The 21030-nt window shown below is 46.9% G+C and overlaps 2 protein-coding genes across 4 annotated transcripts in view; both read left to right on the forward strand.

Annotated features, from left to right (window-relative positions):
* Positions 1-21030, forward strand: part of LOC126541582 (PABIR family member 2) — a 50255-nt gene that overhangs the window by 20315 nt on the left and 8910 nt on the right. For all 3 annotated transcript variants that reach the window (XM_050188409.3, XM_055076758.2, XM_055076757.1), the window contains 2 exons: positions 5894-5999; positions 18735-19820. In XM_050188409.3, coding sequence (XP_050044366.1) covers positions 5894-5999; positions 18735-18939 — 311 coding nt within the window. In that variant the 3' untranslated portion in view covers positions 18940-19820. The remainder of the gene's footprint in view (positions 1-5893; positions 6000-18734; positions 19821-21030) is intronic.
* LOC140216089 (uncharacterized) lies at positions 6307-10813 on the forward strand. The gene is made up of 3 exons (XM_072286393.1): positions 6307-6370; positions 7343-7536; positions 7780-10813. Exons 1-3 carry the CDS (start codon positions 6307-6309, stop codon positions 10255-10257), a joined length of 2736 nt encoding a protein of 911 aa, XP_072142494.1. The 3' UTR covers positions 10258-10813.

A 21030-nucleotide genomic window follows, 5' to 3' on the forward strand; every position in this document is an offset into this window, starting at 1 on the left:
AAAGTTGCAATGGCAGAGTGTTCTGCACTGCTAAGGCGAAAACCGCAAACTGGAAAAAACATGCAAGAGGCTGATGAGGGTTCAGCTTACCTAGCGTGGATCCATGCTCTGGCCGTGGGGCGGTCATTCGCTCACAAAAGCAGGCAGTCAGTCGCTCACAAAGGCCAGGCACTGCAGGGGGACAGTGTGTGGTGGTCTTCATGGTTGAGTTTATGTGCGGCCAGTCGCAAGCTCGTTCGCCGAAAGACAAAAACGCATCATGGGAACTGTGCCCCTCCCGAGCGATAGAAAGGGAGTCTCCTCGGTTCAAAGAAAGGGGAAGGAGGGAATGGGGTGGTTTGGCTGTGGTATTGTGTCAAGGCGCAAAAAGCAGCGGGAATGTCGAAAGGTGCTTTCTCCCCGCTACTCTCTGCAAGCGACCACGTGATCATCACATGATAACCGAGCGCGGCCACTTCGAAGATAACTGAATATGCGGGCATTCCCACAACTTTTTTTCAGTGAAATTCCAGGGTGTTATTATGGGGGATAAAAGTACTGGCAAACATTAAGTAATGCTGAAAACGGATTAAGTAATTCTATAGGTCAATATAGTAAGGTGCTTGCAACATGCTTTGATTGACAAAAGGATCACAAGGGACAGATGGAAAGTTTAGTGTGCAGGTGATCAACAACAGAAGAGCACAAGAAATGCAGCTTTCAGATACATGGCTAAATCAAGTGCCATTCCAGGTTGGTGTAGTCTTTGCTAGATGGCAGCACTGCTGAAAAAGCATAGAAATTTCCTGTTTGGCTGTAGGTCGCTATGCATTTGAGCACACAAAAAACTAGCATGGGTTATATCAGCTGCATATGCATGAACATGACAGGTAAAGTCATACAGTTCGACTACTTATAACATAACTGCTTGTAGCGCAGTATCGAAGATACTGTGGTGTTTTCTGACTCCCATTTATCTTCTCATAGAACTCGATGTATACGCATATCATTTATAGTGCAGCTGCATGAGATGAAATACGGCTTGTAATACGATTGCTGGAAAATCCCGCAGACATGTAAAGTAGTGAGCTTGCTTCTCAACGAGATGCGCTGGCCGAGGGGAGAGTGACGAGGGTTATGTGTAGAAGAAGAGGCGGAGTGAACAAGGAATGGAGGGGGAGAAAAGGAAATGCGGCATTAACGTGCTGGCTCAGCAGGTGTGCGGGGGTTGCCTAGGCAATGGAGAAGCCTTTTGTTCAGATTGTTTGTCAGTGGCGCTCGGTTCACAACGAACGCACGTGCATTGTTGCTCTTTGTGTGCGGAAATTAAATACACTCGCAGACTTCTTTTGGGTCCTGATGGTGGTCTCGGAAATGTCTTATTGGGCAGACTTTTACCATTTTGATGGTAAAATCAGTTTTTACAGCTCTAGCTTCACAGAGAAATCAGTCAAAAGTTCATTTCGCAATCGCTCGTCACGATGTGCATTGTTGCGAGGTGCACATATCAGGTGTGGGACCTTGACTCCGGGATGCTGTCATTTCAGATTGTGTTCCACAAATCAACAGTTCTGTACATTGTCTACACATGACATTTCACCTTTCCTACCAGTATGCCCCCATACAAACTTTTGCTATACGTGTTTCACGGGAGTTGCCGGCTGGTCACCCGTGAATCTCACTTCACGCGTGCTGCCGTCAGTTCAGCCTGTGTGTGTGATCTTGTGCCAGATCTTCATGTATTCGTCTACGAGTACGAACATATATAAAGGGTGAGCTTCCCTTAATGGCATGCTGCTCGACACCCCCAGCAGCCAGAGTTGCGATTTCATGCAGAGTTAATGAAATGCTTTGCAGTGGCTGTGTGGCACTTGGAACGTAGAGCAACCACCTTACCCACGAAAGTGAGGGCAGATCCCACTCGTGTGCTTCCATTCCCGGACACATGCATCTGCTTGGTCTACATGTTTAGCAAGGACACAGACATTGAAAAATTTTGTTTTGGTTATAGTGTGGCACTGCTTATAGTGCAGAAATTTGCGACTCTGGCAACTTGTGTTATAAGTGGTCTATAGCCCCGTTTACATGAATGCGACAGTGGTGCATTGCATTTCCAAGCGCATTTGGGAAAGGCGATGTGATGCCATTTACATGTAGTGCATTAACTCTCGCGAGAACGTAGCGCCACATGGTGTCGTATAAAGGAAGTGCAGCCGACTTCCGGTGTAACTGGTTTCCGGTAGTGGGCCGAGTGCACGTTGGTGGCTGAGTGCCGAGAAATAGACAGTTTTAGTTTAGCGTACGCAACTTACAGCGTACGCTATAGGCTATAGTGTAGCGTACGCTAAGCAACGCACATATTTTACAGTTTTAGTTGGCCAGCGAGATCTTCGGATCTCAGAGGCCATATGCCGTCTTTGCGGCTATTTCCCGACTCTAGTGATAGGCAGCGCTGACATCTCGAATGTTTCTTTCGTTAGGCTTCGACTCATTCGAAACGAGAAGCGATCTCGAAAACACCACAAGGTTATCCAGAATACTCTGTTGTCGAAGCGGCCTGAAACTAAGCGAAAGCCTTTACACAATCGTTTGCTGCGAACGAAGTGCATTTTACAAAAGGAACGCCAAATTCAATTCGAAGCGGGCAGCCGGGACCGCCGCCATGTTGGTGGCTAATTCCTTCCCATAATTCCTAATGCGACGATCCTGCGTTTACATGCTCCACGAGAGTTGACTCGCGCCCGTATGTCTACCCTCGCCTGGCGCATTAATGCGATGTGCCTTCCTAGCGCCTTACTGCTGTTTACACGAATGTGATGCGCTAGAAATGCGGCGCGATGCGACACTGTCGCATTCATGTAAACGCGGCTTATGCTGTATCCAGAAAGGTCATTCTATTTCAGCCTCTCTCATGTTTCAACACATGTAGGCCATGCATGAAGCCTGTTTTACTGAGTGAGACAGGCAGCATCATACCAGTTTGAGGAAGGCCGTGGGAGTCTTGTGTGTGCAAATATTTGATATTCTTGAATATTCAGTCAAAAATGTACTATTCACTGTTAACTTCAATTCGAATTTCAGCATTTGAAATTGTGTAGATCGGTGGTTTCGGTGAGCAATGCCATTGACCATAGGTCGGTAGTGTGGGAGAATACTCACTCCCACTCACTCACCATAATTTTTCCAGGCCCCGCACTCACTCACATTCAAGCTCACCTCCACTCACACTCTCAAGCACTCACTCACATTCACCTCCGCTTACACTCACACTCGTACTCATCTCCACTCGCACTCACTGGCCCTCGCTTGCACTCACGTCTGCTCACACTCACTGGCACTCGCTCGCACTCACCTCCGTTCACGCTCACTCGCACTCACCTCCACTCATACTCACTCGCACTCACCTCCACTCATACTCACTCGCACTCATCTCCACTCACAGTCACTGGCACTCGCTCTCGCTCACCTCCGTTCAGGCTCACTCGCACTCACCTCCACTCATACTCACTCGCACTCATCTCCACTCACAGTCACTGGCACTCACTTGCACTCACGCCTTTGAAATGAGTGCGAGTGAATGTGAGTGTGCCGCCCTCTGCTGCTGACAATTTGTGTTTATTCATAACGAGGCTTCCAGTTTAGAACCTGTTGCATCTGGAGTGTGCCAAGGCAATATATTGGGCCCAGTTTTATTTTTAATATACATGAAGAACTTGCCGTCCCGATTACATGGTAACATTAGTTTGTTTGCTGACGACTGTTTTTCGTACTGCAAAATTAATTGCAATGATGATCACCATATACAAAGTTCTACCTTTTCTTGGTGTCAGGAGAGGCAGATGACTCTAAATGCCCAAACATCAGTAACACTAACAGTAAGTAGAAAAAAAACTGATACCTGATTTTACTTACATTATTAATGACACACCTCTCACTTGTGTATTTCAGGGTAAATGTTTAGGTGTCACTCTAACACGTGCTCTCTGATCAGAAACTCGTGTTAACATAACCTCAAGTGGAAATCAATGTATATGCTGAGCACTAAAGCGACCCGTCTTTCTGAGAAAGTGCTTTCGTCTTGCGCCCACAGATACAAATCTGCTGGCCCACAATATGCTTGTTCGACCAGTGCTGGAGTACGCCAGTATTGTTTGATTTACGTACACAAAAGAACTCGTAAGAGGCAGTGCAGAGGAAGGTAATAAGGTTCATTTATAATAAGTACAAGTTAACGGATTCATCGACTGAATTATTAAAAAAGCTGGTTTACTAACACAGCAAAGTAAGGCAAAACTAGCATGACTAAAGGTTTTATTTCAATTCATTTATGATGACAAAACCATTGACACATCCATGCAAAGTTCTTGGAATCGTTCTAGGTCAACACGCCAGAAGCACTCGAGAACACCTAATCAATGCACCTTTAACTCCATTTGCTTTAAGTATTCATATTTCCTTAAAACAATTAGGGAACAGAATGAACTTAGTCATTTCATTACTAATGCTTTATATTTAAATAACTTCATGACTTCGAGCACTAAAATGCATTGTGTTAACACTAATGTACATTGTAAAGTGAAAGTCAACTGCTGAGAAAAGAGAAACAGGCATGACGTGTAAATATGCACCACAATATAAAAATTTTCGCGAACAGTGAATTTTCAACAGGAGAGCTTTTCTCCTAGTGACATGGCTGATTTGAATCTTCAAAGAATGAGTAAGTGTTGCTTAAAGACCAATTCAGTCTTCTCACTCGCACGCCTCCTAACTGTACATCCATTGGAAGCCGCTCTACTTTCATCAACGAGAACAGCTGACTGTTCCGCCCATTCGTATCAGTTGATGCTCCAGGCACTAAAACACATTTGAAATATCAAGTCGAGCCGTGCTTTATAGAACCTGCAAACGATCGCATATTCACAAAACAAATGCATGTGCATATCACGGTAATATGGACAGAAACGCACGAGCGGCGACCTTGACATGTAATATTGACTTCCACCTTAGCTTCTGACAGTTCAGATAATGATATGTCCTTGAATAAGACAGATTGTTGCTTTTTAATGCGATATCATTTAGGAGCTCGTTTTGCAGAAAATTTGGTGTGGGCATTGTTGGAGTCTGTTGGCCCTGAGTGAAAATTTCCGATAAAGGCAATAAATAAATATATGTTAACCTGAAAATAAAATTTTAGACTGGCGATTCAACCCCAGGAACTATGGGTTGCGAGACCAGCATGTTAACCCATTCAGCCACTGTCGGTTGATGGTGCACACATTCTTAAATGGGGTTTTATATGAAGAAGAGTTCGGACACAGCACATGTGTACGCCTTCGATGCTGCATCCACTTCCTCTTCGATAGTTTTGGACAGTGTAAACGCTAGATTTTCCTGACATGATCTGCGTTCATGATATGGGAAAAATAGCAGCCACGAAGATTGGCAACTGCCGGCAGGTGGTGAACAAAGGTCCACAGCCGGTCAAAGTGGTTAACGTACACACCTTTTGATGTCCCGTTGTGTTCTTCCCAAGCCCCGTCTCGCGTGCATGAACAAGTGCTTGAGTCCCACAAAAGTGAGCCAGGGTAGCCCGCTTCCACCCTCGCCCATCCGGGAGAAGAGGATGCTGGAGGTTATCCGAAACATAATAGTGTCGCGCAACTGCAGTGTGAATGCTGGAACTCCCACAAGTTCCATCATCGACAAGTTGGACTCAGTCACTGCCACTTGGCTGATTTTCACATTATTGCTCTTTAGTAAATATTGTCTTGTGATTATTTTGTCGGTTGTGTGACTGATTGTGCTACCCTGCAAACAGTTCAAAAATGACAAAATTCATGTACGTTCAAAGATACACATGCTGCCTGGTGATGGTTTATCTGCCATGCTAATTGCGGCTTTTTGTGCTGTGCAGTTGACATGGAGATGGACCAGGGAGACTCATTGCCTGTGCCATCAAAGCGACTCAACCTCTCCGTTGGGCCACATGACATGTCAGTGTCACACATGCTGCACCACAGGTGGGATTCTCACTTTAATGTGCACTGTAGAATATGGCTGGTACACCCCCAATTTACACTGGTATTTCCCTGAGTCATATACCGCATTTATTCGAATCTAGGCCGATAGTCTTTTTCAAATAATCATATACCAAACTCTATGGTCGGCTTAGATTCGAGGATTTTAAAGAACACGGCAGTTTGTAATTGAAGATAACTATAGTACATAGCTAGCGCCATCTGGAAAAGTCAGTATTGCAGTTGCTACTAGCCGCGCCAGTAGCCAACTGAAGTACACAAGCAACGTCGCCATAGAGTGTACTAGACAATGGTTGAGTGGGACGAACAGCACTCTCCTGCTGAGGCACCGCGTGTGGAAAAATTTTGTGAAGGTGCTGCGAGTGAACTGGATTGGGGCAGAGACGCGCTTTGCGGCATATTCAATGTTCAGTGCAGGCCATTTATAACGTAACCGCTTTTAACGCGGAACCGGTTATAGCGTGGGTTTTTTTACCACCAATGTATCTCCCATAAAACTCAATGTATAGGCGGACCGTTTATTGAGTAGGTGCACGAAGCAGAATACTGGTTATAGTGCGATTCCTTTAAGCGCGCGGCCATGAAATCAGCGCACAGAACATGACCTTTTCTCGGAGGCGTTGAGCACAACGCACACGGCCGCAGGGTTGCCAGGCGTGCAAACGCGGAGAAGGGGGAGCGTGGGCATGCGCGTAGAGACCAGTGGCGAAAAGCGAAACGAAAAGGAGAGAAAGGCGGGAGACTTTAGAGGAAGGAGGGCGAGTGTTTTCGTCACTATAGCAGCGTCCAATCAGGGTGCGCGCTGCGCAGAGTGTGGGGTAGAAGCGATAGCGGCAACAGCGCACTCCTTTTTATTTTTTCAGTCTCTTTGTTGCATTTCGTGTGTGCACGTCATGATCTCGTCGTAGCATAGTTGTCCTCTGTGCACGTGTGTTGTCGGGCTTTTGTCACCATGGCCTCGGCGGCGTCTTCAAGCAGTGTGAGAAAGAGGCACGCCTTATTGCTGGAGATGAAGGAATGCGTTATAAGGGACATAGAAAGTGGGCTGGAGAAGGCGTTGGTGCCGGCCAAATACGGCGTTTCCGACGCAACCGTGTCTACCACATACAAGAACAAGGACAAATTGCAGCAGCAACTGTAGCGAGATTTGTCTTCCCTGTTGTAGTATAGTGTCGCCCCCTGTCAGATCTCTGTGTCATCGCACATGTATGTTTTGTAATTGCTTAGCTAGATGGCGCACCCCCCTTCTGTCATGTGACAAGCTTGGACCAATCGGGAGGTGCCATCTAGCAGGTGAAGCCTTTATAAGTAATAAACAGCCGCAGGTCGGCGGAGTCTTCGTTCCGGTTTTCAGCGGGAGCAGTTAGCTCCGTGTCTCCTTCTCTGCGCCGGCGCTAGCTGCGCGTTCGCCCGTCGGGGCCCCCCGCTTGCCTGCCGCTGCCGACACAACATCTTTTGGCGACGAAGATGGGATTCCCGCAGCGGTTCCGACCGAAGCCCCGGGACACCAACGAGCTTCGTAAGTGAAGCGACCCTTCCCGTGTCCGCACGGCAGGCAAACGCCGCCGACGCACTCGGCGTCGCGAGGCTTCCGAGCCTAGGCCTACTCGCTCCTTTGTTCTTGCCCCATTCCTGCGGCGAGCTCCGGCTTGCCTCCTGCACGCTACCGGGCATGGCTTCTTTTACGGCGAACCTTCCAGTCTTTCTTGAAGTGCCCGGGCCACCGTTAATTCCATGGCATCGATGGAAAAAAATTTTTCAGGCCCACCTCGAAGCGGCCGGCGGTGGCGACTGGACGGACGCGCGACGAGCGTCCGCGCTCGTCAGCGCTCTCGGGCGTGAGGGACAACGGAAGTACTTTGCAGACGAGGAGCAGGAAGCAGCAAGGCAGTTAACCAGCGCAGCGTCAGCTTCAAGCGAAGCAGCAAGGCAGTCGACCGGCGCAGCGTCATCGTCAAGTGATGCGGTCCCGCCAGCGTCAGAGTTTCCGAGACTCTTGGAGCGGCTTGACCGGCTGTTCGCCGCGTCAACAAATGTCCTGGCGGAACGGCACGAATTCACCAGTCGAAAGCAGTTCGAGGGAGAGGGATTCCTGGAATTCGTGACCGCATTGAAGGAGAAGGCGGTACAGTGCAACTTCGGCACAGCCTACAACGAGCGCGTCCGAGACCAGATAATACATGGCGTAGCGAACGTCAGCGTTCGCGAAAAGTTGCTGGCTCATGGCGAAACCCTGTCCCTGGACAAGGCAGAAGAAATTGGACGCTCGTTAGAAGCCTTGCATCGAGCGAACCGCGCGTTCGGCTCCGAAAATGTTCGAAGAATTGAAGCATCCCAGCTTGGCGTTCCGTCGACGGGTCAAGATGGCCGACGTAGTCCGGGAGGCCATGAAGATGGCCGACTTCTTCCGGGAAGCCGCCAAGAGGGCCGACTTCTTCCGGGAAGCCGCCAAGAGGGCCGACTTCTTCCGGGAAGCCGCCAAGAGGGCCGACTTCTTCCGAGAGGCCGCCGAGACCACGGCCTTCTTCCGAGAGGCCGCCGAGACCACGGCCTTCTTCCGAGAGGCCGCCGAGACCACGGCCTTCTTCCGAGAGGCCGCCGAGACCACGGCCTTCTTCCGAGAGGCCGCCGAGACCACGGCCTTCTTCCGAGAGGCCGCCGAGACGACGGACATTTCGCACATGGCTTCTCCGGGAACCGTGGTGCATGCGACCGGTGTGGCAGCGCGAAGCATATTGCAACGTACAGGAATTGTCCAGCAAGGAACCGGCGGTGCAACGCCTGCCACACGTTGGGCCATTTTGCATCAGTTTGCCGAAAAACCCGTACTGTTCAACACGTCTCTTCCGCAGAGACGCTGTCTTCAACTTCCGCAGGGCAGCCGTCCGCGTCTGTCTTGACGGTAAGCGCTTTCGAAACCAAAAAAGATTTGGAAGTTCCAGTCGTAGTGAACGGCGTCGCCATGCGACTGCCGGTGGATACGGGAGCGTCTGCCTCATTGATGACTGCCGAGGATTTTGGAAAGCACTTTGGTCGACAGCACAGACTGTCAAAAACAGCAGTGGACTTGAAAAATTTCTCCAAGCAACGCATCGACATTCAAGGCCTGTTTCAAGCCACTGTCCAGTTTTTCCAAAGGTCATGCTCCGTCACGTTCCACGTAACGACTACAGGAACATCACTGCTGGGTTTAGACGCCATCCAACGCTTGGGCATACAGATCGACGGTACGTCGTTGACATGTCGTCTACCATCGCTTCCTTCAGTACAGAGCCCCACAGGTGTGCCTCCGGGTTTTCATCACCTTTCCAGTGACGAGTTGGGCCTCGTCAACAACTTTGTGCACCGAATTCATCGGCAGCAAGATGCGAAACCAGTATCTTCAAAGTTGCGCCGACTACCCCTGGCTCTCCGTGACCAGGTCACACATGAATTGCGACGTCTCGAGGACTGCGACGTCATCGAGCGCGTCGAGGCTACTGAGTGGGTGTCTCCACTCGTGGTGGTGCGCAAGAAGGATGGAACCATGCGGCTCTGTGTAGATCTACGAGAACAGGACAGTCTTGTGTCTCAAGTGCAAGAAAGGGTCTTGCAGAAACAGTCGCAGACTAAAAAGTACGTAGACAAACGTAGAGGTGCTCAGGCAACTCGTATCAAGGTGGGAGACACCGTCAGAATCAGATTTAACAGGAAAGGATTTTTTAAGTACAGTAAACCTCTTAAAGTGAAGGTCCAGATAGGACCATCTACTTTTCTACTCAGTGATGGGAAGACGTGGCATGTGTCTAAGTTAACCGTAGTGATGAAGGATCCAGCAGGTAGTACAATGTGTACAAGTGATAGAAACTTTTTGTACTCGTATTCAAACTTGGATAGTCATTCCGATGACTTGTCTGTAGTGACATCGTCCTTTCATAGGCATCAGTTAAGCAGTTCGTCTGACTGTATCACTTCCGAGTCTGCACAGTCGGCAGTCGTCTCTGATTCCGTGGGGGAATCGGTAGCCTCCCAGGACTTGTTGGGACTTCGAGAGGAGCTTCCTGGGCAACCCTCTCCAGCTTTGAGCGCTAACCACATTAAATTGTCCAACCAGGGGGAGGGAAATAGTAGTGGGACGACTGGGTCTTTAAAGTCGACCGATACGCGTCGCAACCCCCAAAGTTCTTCTGAGGTACGCACGCGTCCTCATCGTGACAGAAAACTGCCTCCGTGGCTCGATGATTTTGTTTATGTAGTGTAGAGCGTATTTCCGTCTTCGAAATGCCACAGCTAGGGGCCTTGTTCTGACATTTAGGAGACAGTCCACATGTTTCGTTAACACAGGTATAAAATGTGCTCCTTGTTGCGGTGCAGTGAGTGTTGTGCCGTGTTCCTTGTCAGACTGAGTGACTGCCTGTGTTTTGGTGCCCAAGACTGGTGCACGTGTATGTGAACTTGGGCAGGGACGGACTGAAATTGTTGTGGACTTAAGTGCGTGCTTTGTGTGCGACTGGTGCGCGTGTGCGAACGTGGGGGGGAATGAACTGAAATTGCCTTTGGACTTAAGTGCGCGTCTTGTGTGCGCGTTTCACTGTATGCTCGCTTTGTTTCCAGGGGGGGATGATGTAGTATAGTGTCGCCCCCTGTCAGATCTCTGTGTCATCGCACATGTATGTTTTGTAATTGCTTAGCTAGATGGCGCACCCCCCTTCTGTCATGTGACAAGCTTGGACCAATCGGGAGGTGCCATCTAGCAGGTGAAGCCTTTATAAGTAATAAACAGCCGCAGGTCGGCGGAGTCTTCGTTCCGGTTTTCAGCGGGAGCAGTTAGCTCCGTGTCTCCTTCACTGCGCCGGCGCTAGCCGCGCGTTCGCCCGTCGGGGCCCCCCGCTTGCCTGCCGCTGCCGACACAACACCTGTTATGGAAGAGAATATGTACGTCAGAAGTACGAAGACGTGGACACAGCACTCTTCATATGGTTCCATGAAGTTAGGGCTCAGAACATACCAGTGAGTAGCCCCATGCTCCAACTGAAAGCCAAGTCCCTTGGTGCTCTTTTAGGCCACGACGACTTCAACCGACTAAATGGATGGATCCAGCGATTCAAGGATCGCCATGGCATCAGCTGCAAAGTGGTGTGTGGTGAAAGCGGTGGCATCAACGACAAGTCCATCGAAGTCTGGCTTCGCTTAAATTTGGAAACCATGCTGTTTATGTATACGGACAGAGACGTATACAATGCTGACGAAGCTGGCGTATTTTATAACCTTCTGCCCAACTGCACTCTTGCGCTGAGAGGCAAAGCCTGCTCTGACCGCAAGGCCTCGAAAGAGCGCATAACTGTGTTGTTTTGCACTAACATGGATGGAAGCGGCAAGCGCCGCCTGTGTGTCATTGGAAAATCAGCAAGGCCACGTTGCTTTAAAAAGCAAGAGTGCCTGCCAGTGACATACAAATCCAACAAAAAGGCGTGGATGACGCAAGACATGTTCACAAGCTGGCTTTGCAAGTTCGATGAAGACATGGTGGCAGAGAAGCGACAGGTCGTGCTCATTCTCGACAACTGCACAGCCCACAACATCAAGCCAAAGTTGACTGCAGTCAAGTTAGTTTCTGCCTGCCAACACGACTGCAAAATGTCAGCCGCTCAACCAGGATGTCATCACAACTGTAAAGGCACTTTACAAAAAACTCATCTGCGAAAGAGTTTTTCTGAGCATGCAGCAGCAGCAGCCTCTTTAAGTGAATTTAAGGGGTGCGATTGATGCGGTTGCCGCTTCGTGGTGGCAGGTGCTTCAACAAAGCAGGCTTCATGCACAATGCTTAGGCTCTTGACACCGATGAGCCAAGCGACGATGTTGCCGATGAGACGGTCAACACCGACAACGTGTGGTCCGGCCTCACTGAAAGCAAGTTTGTTTCCTCCACAGACACCTTCCAAGAATATGTCGATACCGGTGAGTCTGAGCTTCCTGTCTGCAAGGAAGCGGGCACGGATGACGCGATCGTCGCAGCGGTGCGCAGTAGCCCGGAGCTTGCAACCGAAGACGAGTCGGATGACGATGTCGACCCGACGCCAGACCCAGATGTCCCGTGCAAAGACGCTTTGGAATACCTCAGCAAAGTGAAGATTTACTGCGCGAAGAACAGTTTGAGTGAGAAAGCGCTTCAGTGCTTAAGCCTTGTAGAGGACGAAATTGTTCGAAGCGTTGTTAAAAAACTCCAGACGAAAATAACAGCGTTCTTCCGCTGATGCTGCACGTGTCAGGAGAACTTGGTTTCTGTGCTGTGTTGTGATTGTGTTGCATGTGTGTGTTAGTTAAATATGTAATAAATTGTGTTTGAAATGTGGGTGGTCTATTTGGCATAGGCAAAAGCCGAAAAAAGTATGCTTTGGTTATAACGCGGTACCACTTATAGTGTGGATTTTTACAACTCCCACGACTTACGTTATAAGCCGGTCTACACTGCAATTTTGCTGCGGGAGCTGAGGCCAATTGCATGCGCACGCTCTTATTATGGTGCTTTATTTCAGCTGCTAATTTATATTGGCACCTCTTTGCTACATATACATATTTTACGCATGGCTTATACAACAAGACGTTTTCAACTTTGCTGTCATTGTCAACTGCGTCATCTGCCAGCGAGTGCGCGTTCGTTGCCTGGACGCTGGCGAACACCCAGTTTTTCTCACAGAAAGTCTGTGCAGTAAAATTTTTTATGGTTTAACTTGCTTTGGTGCTCCTACGACTCTCTTTGGCCGTTACCAATTGTAGTCTTAGCCATGTGAACTGCTATTTTTAACACTGTTTTCTAAAACTAACACGTAATTTTTGCCACAGAAGCCGCCTATCCGTAACATGAAGCTACAAAAGAAAATTTTGTTGATTTTGTGTCATTTTTCGTGCCCTTCTTTTTGGTGGAATATTGATCAGGGACAATGATAAAAGAAGACAATATTATAGTGAAAAAAAAACAGGTTTATTGACTGCGGGGCGCGAAGAGATGCAGATGACCAATGCACTTCTAGGTAAATCTAAGGGCACATAGACACACATATCAAAGACGTACATGTAAGAGAAAAATGATCAGATATTCTAAATGCAGTGGTTGAAAAAGTGAGAACTCCCGACCAGAATAAGTGTTTATCTTTTAAAAGCTACACCAGCCCCAGCTGGTGAAATAAACAAATTTTGAGAAAAGGAATCAAGGCAATTAATTATTGGACATTAATCTGTGTTAGGGAAAATATGTTGCATATGTATTCAGACTGAATCGGGGAGACCGAGAAGTCTTTACCAATGTTATCTCTGTGGCTTGTCTGGCGATCTCCTTCAACTTGCCAGCAGGTGAAACAAAGTAGAAACGTAATAGCCTAATCAAGTGGTGTTTGCTATTCAGATCGTATTCGACTTCTGAATTCACTATTAAAAATGATCAGATAGCTGTTTCCGCTCGTATGTAACGCACAATAGCACTTTTGAAGTCTCTAAGGTGAGGGGCCAATGCAAATGAGGAATCTTATTCCGAATGATTGTGCTGCTGGAGAGTCTTGGCTGTTACACAGAGGCACATCAGTTCCTGAGAGAATTAACGCACGGGTGCTAATCTGTTCTGCTGAACAAGTTCGCAGCTGACATTCAATATAAACGGCCCATTTTATGGTAGCCTGTGAATCTGCTAACTTGATTCAGGCAAGGAAAAAAATTTTTTTGCAGTATCACCATGTCTGCAACCCATTAAAACTGGGTACCCAATGCGGTATCACACTTACCCTCTTCAACGAACACAGCAGATTTACAAATAGCTCTACTTGTATGTGAGGCAGGCCGCTTTAATTGCTTAATTATTGTTCTTATGATAGTGCACCGGATAACTGAAAGCAGCCGTTTATATTAATACAGAAGCTGCTTAGTTGGACGGACGTACAGTTGGAAACAACATTAAATTTAGGTATGAAATATAAGATAAGCGCAACATGTTTTTCTCAGAAATCAGACTTGAGAATAATTTATTTCGTTTACGCCCCTTAAAAAAGCCGAAGGACGCAGTTACCTTCCCTTTTTTTTTGTATTTTCTTAATTTAAAAAATTCTGGCGTTTTATGTCTGGCGATATGATTATGAAGCACCCTAGCCGTTTAGTTCCCACCACTCTTTAACGTGCACCTAAGCAGAAGTGCACGAATGTTTTCCCGTTTTGTTCCCATCGAATTCCGCGAGTTGGTTTGAACCCGAGGTGGAGTTTAGTAGTGCAATGCCGTAGCCACTAATTAGGCTACTGCACCACCTTTTTTCTCTTCATTGTTGTTAAGCATGGGCTGGACAAAAAATTTTACATGGCTTACAGGCCAAAGAATAGCATATATAATGACTACCTACAACTGTTTTCGGCACCCGTGGTCCGACCACACTCAAAGAACCCGTAGGAATTACTCCGCATTCTGTTACGCAATGAAGATGGAAACGTGAATGAAATGTTGTACTGCAGCTTTCTTTTTCTTTTTCTATAAAAATAATTTCTGTTAATCTGAGTACGGGGCGCCGGATAGGGTAGATATGTTTTGTTTTCCTTGTTTGAAGCGGCAAGCAGGAAGTTTACATATGTTTTTTCCGTCTGCATTTCGCAAGGCCCTACTGATGGAAAACTATATGTGAAAAAATAACACGACAGATAAATGCTGCTTGAAGAACAAGAAAGATATTTGTTCTCCAAAGGGAGCCGTACAATAACATAGTAGAATAAAAGCAGACATTGCAGCCGCAATGCACACGCATTCACCGAGCGGCATTAAAAAATTTGAAATAAAGAAGAGAATGAAAGGCATCTATTCCAAAGGCGTAAATATGTCATATGCAATTATGACCACCGTTTGAGCGGCCTGAATGCATATACTAGGGCGCGAAGTAGTACGAATGACCCTTCCCAGAAGTATTTCCAGCAGTTTCCAACGACGCGACCTTGATGCAGCCCGCTCCACTTCGATCGCAGTGCTGCCACAGCATTTTTCGGCGTAGCGCGCCCGACTGCGAAGCATGCGCCGCCGCAGTGGTGTGGCTAGGCGTCTGGCGTAGCTAGGCATGCGGAATGGTGTTACCATAATGGCACCAAACAGGTGATGCCGCTATTGTGCCGCTTTCAAACAAAAAGTTGTGCTAGCCACAGAGGCATCGTCAAACGTTCAAGCCGGGTAGAACTTCAGCATCGATGAGAAAAACATCCGTTGTTGGAGGGAGCAATGGGAGACTCTTTTTACGTGTGCCACAGTGACAGCGATAATGAAGATAAGCGCGCGATAACGGAGAGGAGCTGTTCACCGAGGTCACACTGCATTTCAACGCATACGAGCCGTGCCGCACTGTCTGCGCATGTGTGGGCATGCAGACGCGAGCTTGCCCACATACGCAAGCGTACGAGGCTAGCAGCGATGATGACGTGGAGTGAGCTCAGCATGTTGATATTAAATAAATGTTTTCATTTTGGGAATGTTGTCCTCACTTCTTTGTTTCGCCCACATTCAAGTTTTTTTTTTTTTTTTTTTTTTTTTTTTTTTTTTTTTTTGCTTTGGACATTCGGGGGTCGGCTTACAATCAGGGCCAGCCTAGATTCGAGTAAATACGGTACTAATACTTTACCATTTTATGTTTGCTGGGCAAAGAACATTGATATCCCATTTTGATTGCATGGCTTCCCACCGTGTTGGTGTAGTGACTTTGGTGTTGCACTGCTCCCGGCGAAAAAATAGTCTGGATATGCGTGCGACTGTGAAATGCATTTCTTGAATGAAAATGCACGCCGCGGCCGCACTGTGAAGAAAGTCTCGAGGCCTTTGCTGCTGTTAGTGCTAATCAGTCACGAGATGACGAGAATCGCACCCTTCACACTACTATTTTGCAAAATAAAAACAGGATTTGCCTGTTCTTTCAGTAAATAAAAGCGTGTTGCCTTCATAAGCGTTTGTTTGTTACAGTTAAAACTTGGCCTAACAAAACCCCATTTTCCCGATTTCCCTATCTAACAAAGAAATTTCCATTCCCCGGCAAGCACCCGTGAGGTTCAGTGTTGTCATCAGCCCGAATTAACGAAACTAGCTTGCATTAAACCTGATTTAAGGAAGCTTTTCCAGAAATAAATGAGTAAAACAGCTGCGATTGCTTTCTAATTTTGACGCAGCAGGATTTTTCTTCAAGTGTGCGCTCTAAAGCTGTCGCATTAAAACATGTAGGCACCCTAGTCACGGCCCTAGCATTATTTTGACGAGGCTGCACGGCACACCCATGCACGGTACAACGGACGCGGCAGTCGCTAGCGTTCTTACATACCAGATGGCACTAGGGGCGGCAGTATTTGGCCCCCCTTGCAGACTTTTTGCACGTGCAGCTGTGGATTAGTGACAAATACAATGCCGCAGTACCTTTTGGGTGTCGCTATGTTACAATTTTAGATTTCGAAGGACCGAAAAATTCCTTACTCGATTTTACAAACTTCCCGATTTAACAAAATAATTCAAGCATGGTCATCACTTTCTTAAATCAAGTTTCAGATGTATTTTATTGATACCCTCCTTAATTCAACATTCAGTTAATTCTGACATATTTTTAGGTCTCTTGCAATCCAAATTGACACGGTTTTACTGCAGTCAGGTTGCAGCTGAAAGCAGCGATTGATTTGTCACTGGCATGGTAGCTCAGTCATGGAGTACCTCACATAGGGTATGGCTTAGATGTTCCATGAAGTGTGAAGCATGTCCTTCAGCACCCATCTGTTCTTGTTTTACAGTGAAGCTGTCACACAAAAGCCCATTGCACTACAACTTGTGCTCGTCGGTTGTATCTTTATCGGCCTTGTATGATAAAATGGTCTCAGGATCACATTGTGCTGAGTAATCAGCCAATCGTTGGCATCAGCATCTTGGCGGTCTCGTAGTTCATGTTACCATGCCTGGAACAAGTACCGTATTTTTGCATGTATAATCCACCACAGCGTATTACCCACACCCCTGAGTACAAGAGCCCGGAAAAAATTAAAACTTCCGTGCTTACAATCGGCAGAAATAACTGCATATAGCAACGCTCAAATCATTGCAAAAACAGTTTCCACTTGCAGATACGCAACTTGTCCACGCCGTACTTATGTCTAACGACTCGATCACCCCGTTCTTCGGTGATGCTGACAAAGCTGGATTCACATGCTGAACATCATGGCGGAAGAATCAGTCCAATGACATGTCACGTGAATCGGATCACTTCGCAGCTAGCACTCGCACAAAAGTGGATGACAGTGTGGATGGCGAAGCCCTCGCATGGGCAGTGGCAACAGAGACGTGACGGAGCCAAAAATCTCAACGGCGATTTGGCTCACTGCCGTGTCGCGAAGTGCTTCGCGTGGACCGAGGGAGTGCCGTGGGAACGGGTGACATACGAGTTTGCTGGCGCTGCGTGCGTTATTTGCAAAGTATTGAACGCGAAATGGTGACCTGTGAGAGGAGGAGAATGGGCGACCATAAAAGAGGGGCTAGGGAGCTTCAACACGCAGGAGTGGGGAGAGGGGAGGGAAACTAGGAGATAAAGAATTTTTTTTATTTTGGAAAGTTATCGCAAGCAAAACACGAGACCTGAAGAAAGGGACAACATGAAGCAGCTTATCCCTTTGTTCCTTTGTGTTGTCGGTTGTGTTGTCCCTTCAAGTCTCATGTTTTGCTTACGGTAACTTCCCAAAATCATGAATCGCCAATTGGCCTACACCCACACACTGCCATTAGATAACGAAACTGAATGATGAAGAACCTCGCCTGAGGTGTGGCTTTGTAGCAGTGTGGTGCGCTTTGCCGTGAAGCCACACTTCAAAAAGGAATTTGCATATAACTAATTCCTACTTGACTGCTAAATTGTTAAAGATCTTGATGTGGGTCATACGTGCAAAAATATGGTATGTGAAGTCAGGCCACTCTGTCTCTTTCTGCTGGTGGCAGCAAGAGAGCGCCGACGCTGCAACAAGACTTTGTTGGCAACATAATGTTCTCAAAATGACGCCCTTGTGTAACGCATGGGTTTTTCAATAAGTTTGCTAGCCGTCAATGAAACATGGCTGCTACGTGGTTCACGGTGCAGTCCGGACGATGCCCTGCCCGCTTTCCATTTTAAACATGGCGTTGCAGTCGTATACTATGCACGTTTTCAGCAACGCCCCGACGTAGAGCTACTGGTGAAATCGCAATACAGTACATGGCACGAGCATTTGCAGCAGTGCACGTCTGTGCTCTTCCTTTTTTTGAGGGACTTGCCTTTGAGATGGGTCTACGCGCTCAACCTTTCCAAAATGTTTCCCGGCTAATCCGCTAGGACTAGGTGCAAGTGCCGTTGCACCGTGAAAAAGGCTGATTACAATTTCTTAGTTGTCTGTTCCTTGTCTTCCACTGACTTTGTATATCACTCTGCCTGCCACAGTACAGCAGAAAAATGAGGCTACACCAACAAGGCCCTTTTGAAGCCCTGCTTGCTTTCATCCATTTCTGCTGGGTAATCATTGGGCCTGAAGCATATTGCATGGCACTATGCTAGGCATGCACAAATATGTAGACAAAGCAATATGTCTGCTTTCCTGAGCAATAAACTAGTAAGTGAGCACTCATATAGTCATATTTCTTGTTCTCATTTTTATTACTTGCTTGTTTCCTTGACATTCATCATAACCATTTGCACATTTATTGCTTCCCCCAACCCCCTTCCCTTTCTCCAGCTTGTCACAGAGCAGCCTAGAGGCGATGAGCAGCCCCGAGCAAACAGTGCCACAAGACATGGGCGACTCCCTGTCGAGCAGCAGTGGCTCCCCTGGGTGCCCCTCGGTCTTCCACCAACACCATCCGTCTTCCTCCTCCGGTGTACGATCACCCTTAGCGCCCGTTGTCTCCATTGACAGCCCTTGCAACATGGAAGACTCCTAACTCTTCCTTCCCACCTCTCCTTCTGTTTTACTCATTCCTTAGTTACATGCTCCACCTCCTTAGTTATTGCCTCGCTTTTTCCCCAGATTTCATTCCTGGTCACCTCCTGCCAGCTAGAACCCCTAGATGTACACTTCTGTCCAGACTCTTCTAGACTGTGGCCAAGGTTGCGCACTTCATTTTAAGAGCCTTTGCTTGGGCTGTCTTGCTATATTCAGAGTTGTCTTTTCTAACTGTCTTGTCAGGTCCTTGACAGAAATTGGCACTCTGAGGCATTGAAAGTTCGTTTGCAGACCTGCGTGTCACTAGCTGCAGACCTGTAGTCCACGAGTACACATATGCATAAAGAAGTGTGGTCAAATTGTGCGTGCTATGAAGAAACATCTTAGTCTCCAAACATGCTTGGAAATGGAGTGTTTATGTGTGCATGTGTTGCATTTGAGACGCACAGCCACATTCCAAACACACTTGTAACACAACTTCAGGCTTCTGAAGGCTGCAGTAAAGGCTCGAGACATAACATGTAATACTAGCCCCATAATTTCATGTGCTTCACACCCGACTCATAAAAGATTGATTGAGGGTGATAGCACAGAGTAGCGAACACGTCTGTGGAATCGCCAGGTTCGTCTTGAGCATTTGCTGTCTGCCTCTGTCAGGTTCCGAGTACTGGTGATGCCACTAAAGGTGGCAGAGAGCATACAGTCTTCTGGCTTTGTTTGTAATCTTTTGATAGAGTATGGAATGAAGTGTACAGCCCCTCCCCCCCCTCCACCACCCGCCCTTGCCCATTTTGCCCACATTCTCTCTTTCTGCTGGCACGTTGATGATGGTGTTGAGAGCAGGACTTCCTGTGCTTCCAGGCAACCTGCATATACAGGGTGAGTGCATCAGAAAAAATACTTCATAACTCGCATCCTTCATAACTTGCACCCTTCACTCATGTTGTCTCCTGATAAAGAGGCAACTTGTTTAGCTTTGTTTTGTGCAGTAACAGTCAGAAATTTGCAAGTACACAAGTGCATAGTTAACAGTGGCACAAGTGCTGTTCTACCAGAGCTGAACATGTAATTTTTTCTACCACAATGCCTTAAACTATTCATTGGGTTGAAACGAATTAACTGGTTATAACTGATACAGCAGTTCAGTATACTATGCACAACAAACAAATGAAGTTTAAATGTTGAAAAAAAAAATATTGCAGTATCGGTCAATCACTGAGCTCAGTCGTCTAAATACTGTAGTAAATTCAACAGCTTTTTACTCATCATCTGATAATTGTAACTTAGTATTCATGGGAGTATCCACTAGTTAGTTATTAGTGTGTGTTGTGAAGCAGGATATGCAGATTTATTATGAATTTTCAGTTCTGTCATCCAAATCATAAAATTCAAAGTGTTGTCGAGTGAAGAGTTGTGTTTTCTTTTCCCCTAGTTCAGCATTGTTTAGAACTGAAATTGGGATTCAATCTCCATGTGTACAAGTTTGCATGGACCAAAAGTTGTTTAATACAGTTAAAGCTTGATATGAAATTTTCGATATAACAAAGTATTTAACTTTTTACAACTTCTTGTACATAGAACACCATGCATCTTAAAGCTCAATATTATGCATTACACAATTTCAATACAGTCAACTTCCGTTAATTCGATTTGTACGGGACCGATGAAACTGGTCAAATTATCCCACAGATCAAGTTAAACGAAAGGCCGAAGAAAATGGCACCATTAAGTGTCCAGTTGATGGTCTCATATATGAGACATGCATGGTAGGCAAAACGAGAGCTCAACTTGCCACAGAAATGTCAGAAACAGCTCTGAATGGCTGCCAGTATGCTTGTTAGGCATCTAGGTGCTCATACTGTGATTGGAGACATTGTGTGCGTGCCTGTATAGTTAAGAAACTTGTACTAAGTCCCGTGACAGTGGGCCCTTTGCATTCTTGGTGTGCATCACAATAAATTGTGTATGCTTCGGCACATAGCGTGGCTATATTGCAGCGAAGCTGATCAGTCAAGTTCGAATTATTTGGCGAAGGCCAATTATTACATTGAAATAATCTAAGTTTGAGCCCATAATGTATGGGCACTGA

This window comes from Dermacentor andersoni, chromosome 2, assembly GCF_023375885.2.
Source record: "Dermacentor andersoni chromosome 2, qqDerAnde1_hic_scaffold, whole genome shotgun sequence".
Classification (NCBI taxonomy): domain Eukaryota; kingdom Metazoa; phylum Arthropoda; class Arachnida; order Ixodida; family Ixodidae; genus Dermacentor; species Dermacentor andersoni.

What these genes read in the sequence shown, in the direction of transcription:
- LOC140216089 (XM_072286393.1), top strand. Translation starts at nt 6,307, where the DNA reads ATGGTTGAGTGGGACGAACAGCACTCTCCTGCTGAGGCACCGCGTGTG. An exon ending in TGTGGAAAAATTTTGTGAAG is followed by an intron (nt 6,371 to 7,342) that starts GTGCTGCGAGTG and finishes AAACAGCCGCAG; the next exon opens with GTCGGCGGAGTCTTCGTTCC. An exon ending in CCGGGACACCAACGAGCTTC is followed by an intron (nt 7,537 to 7,779) that starts GTAAGTGAAGCG and finishes AAAATTTTTCAG; the next exon opens with GCCCACCTCGAAGCGGCCGG.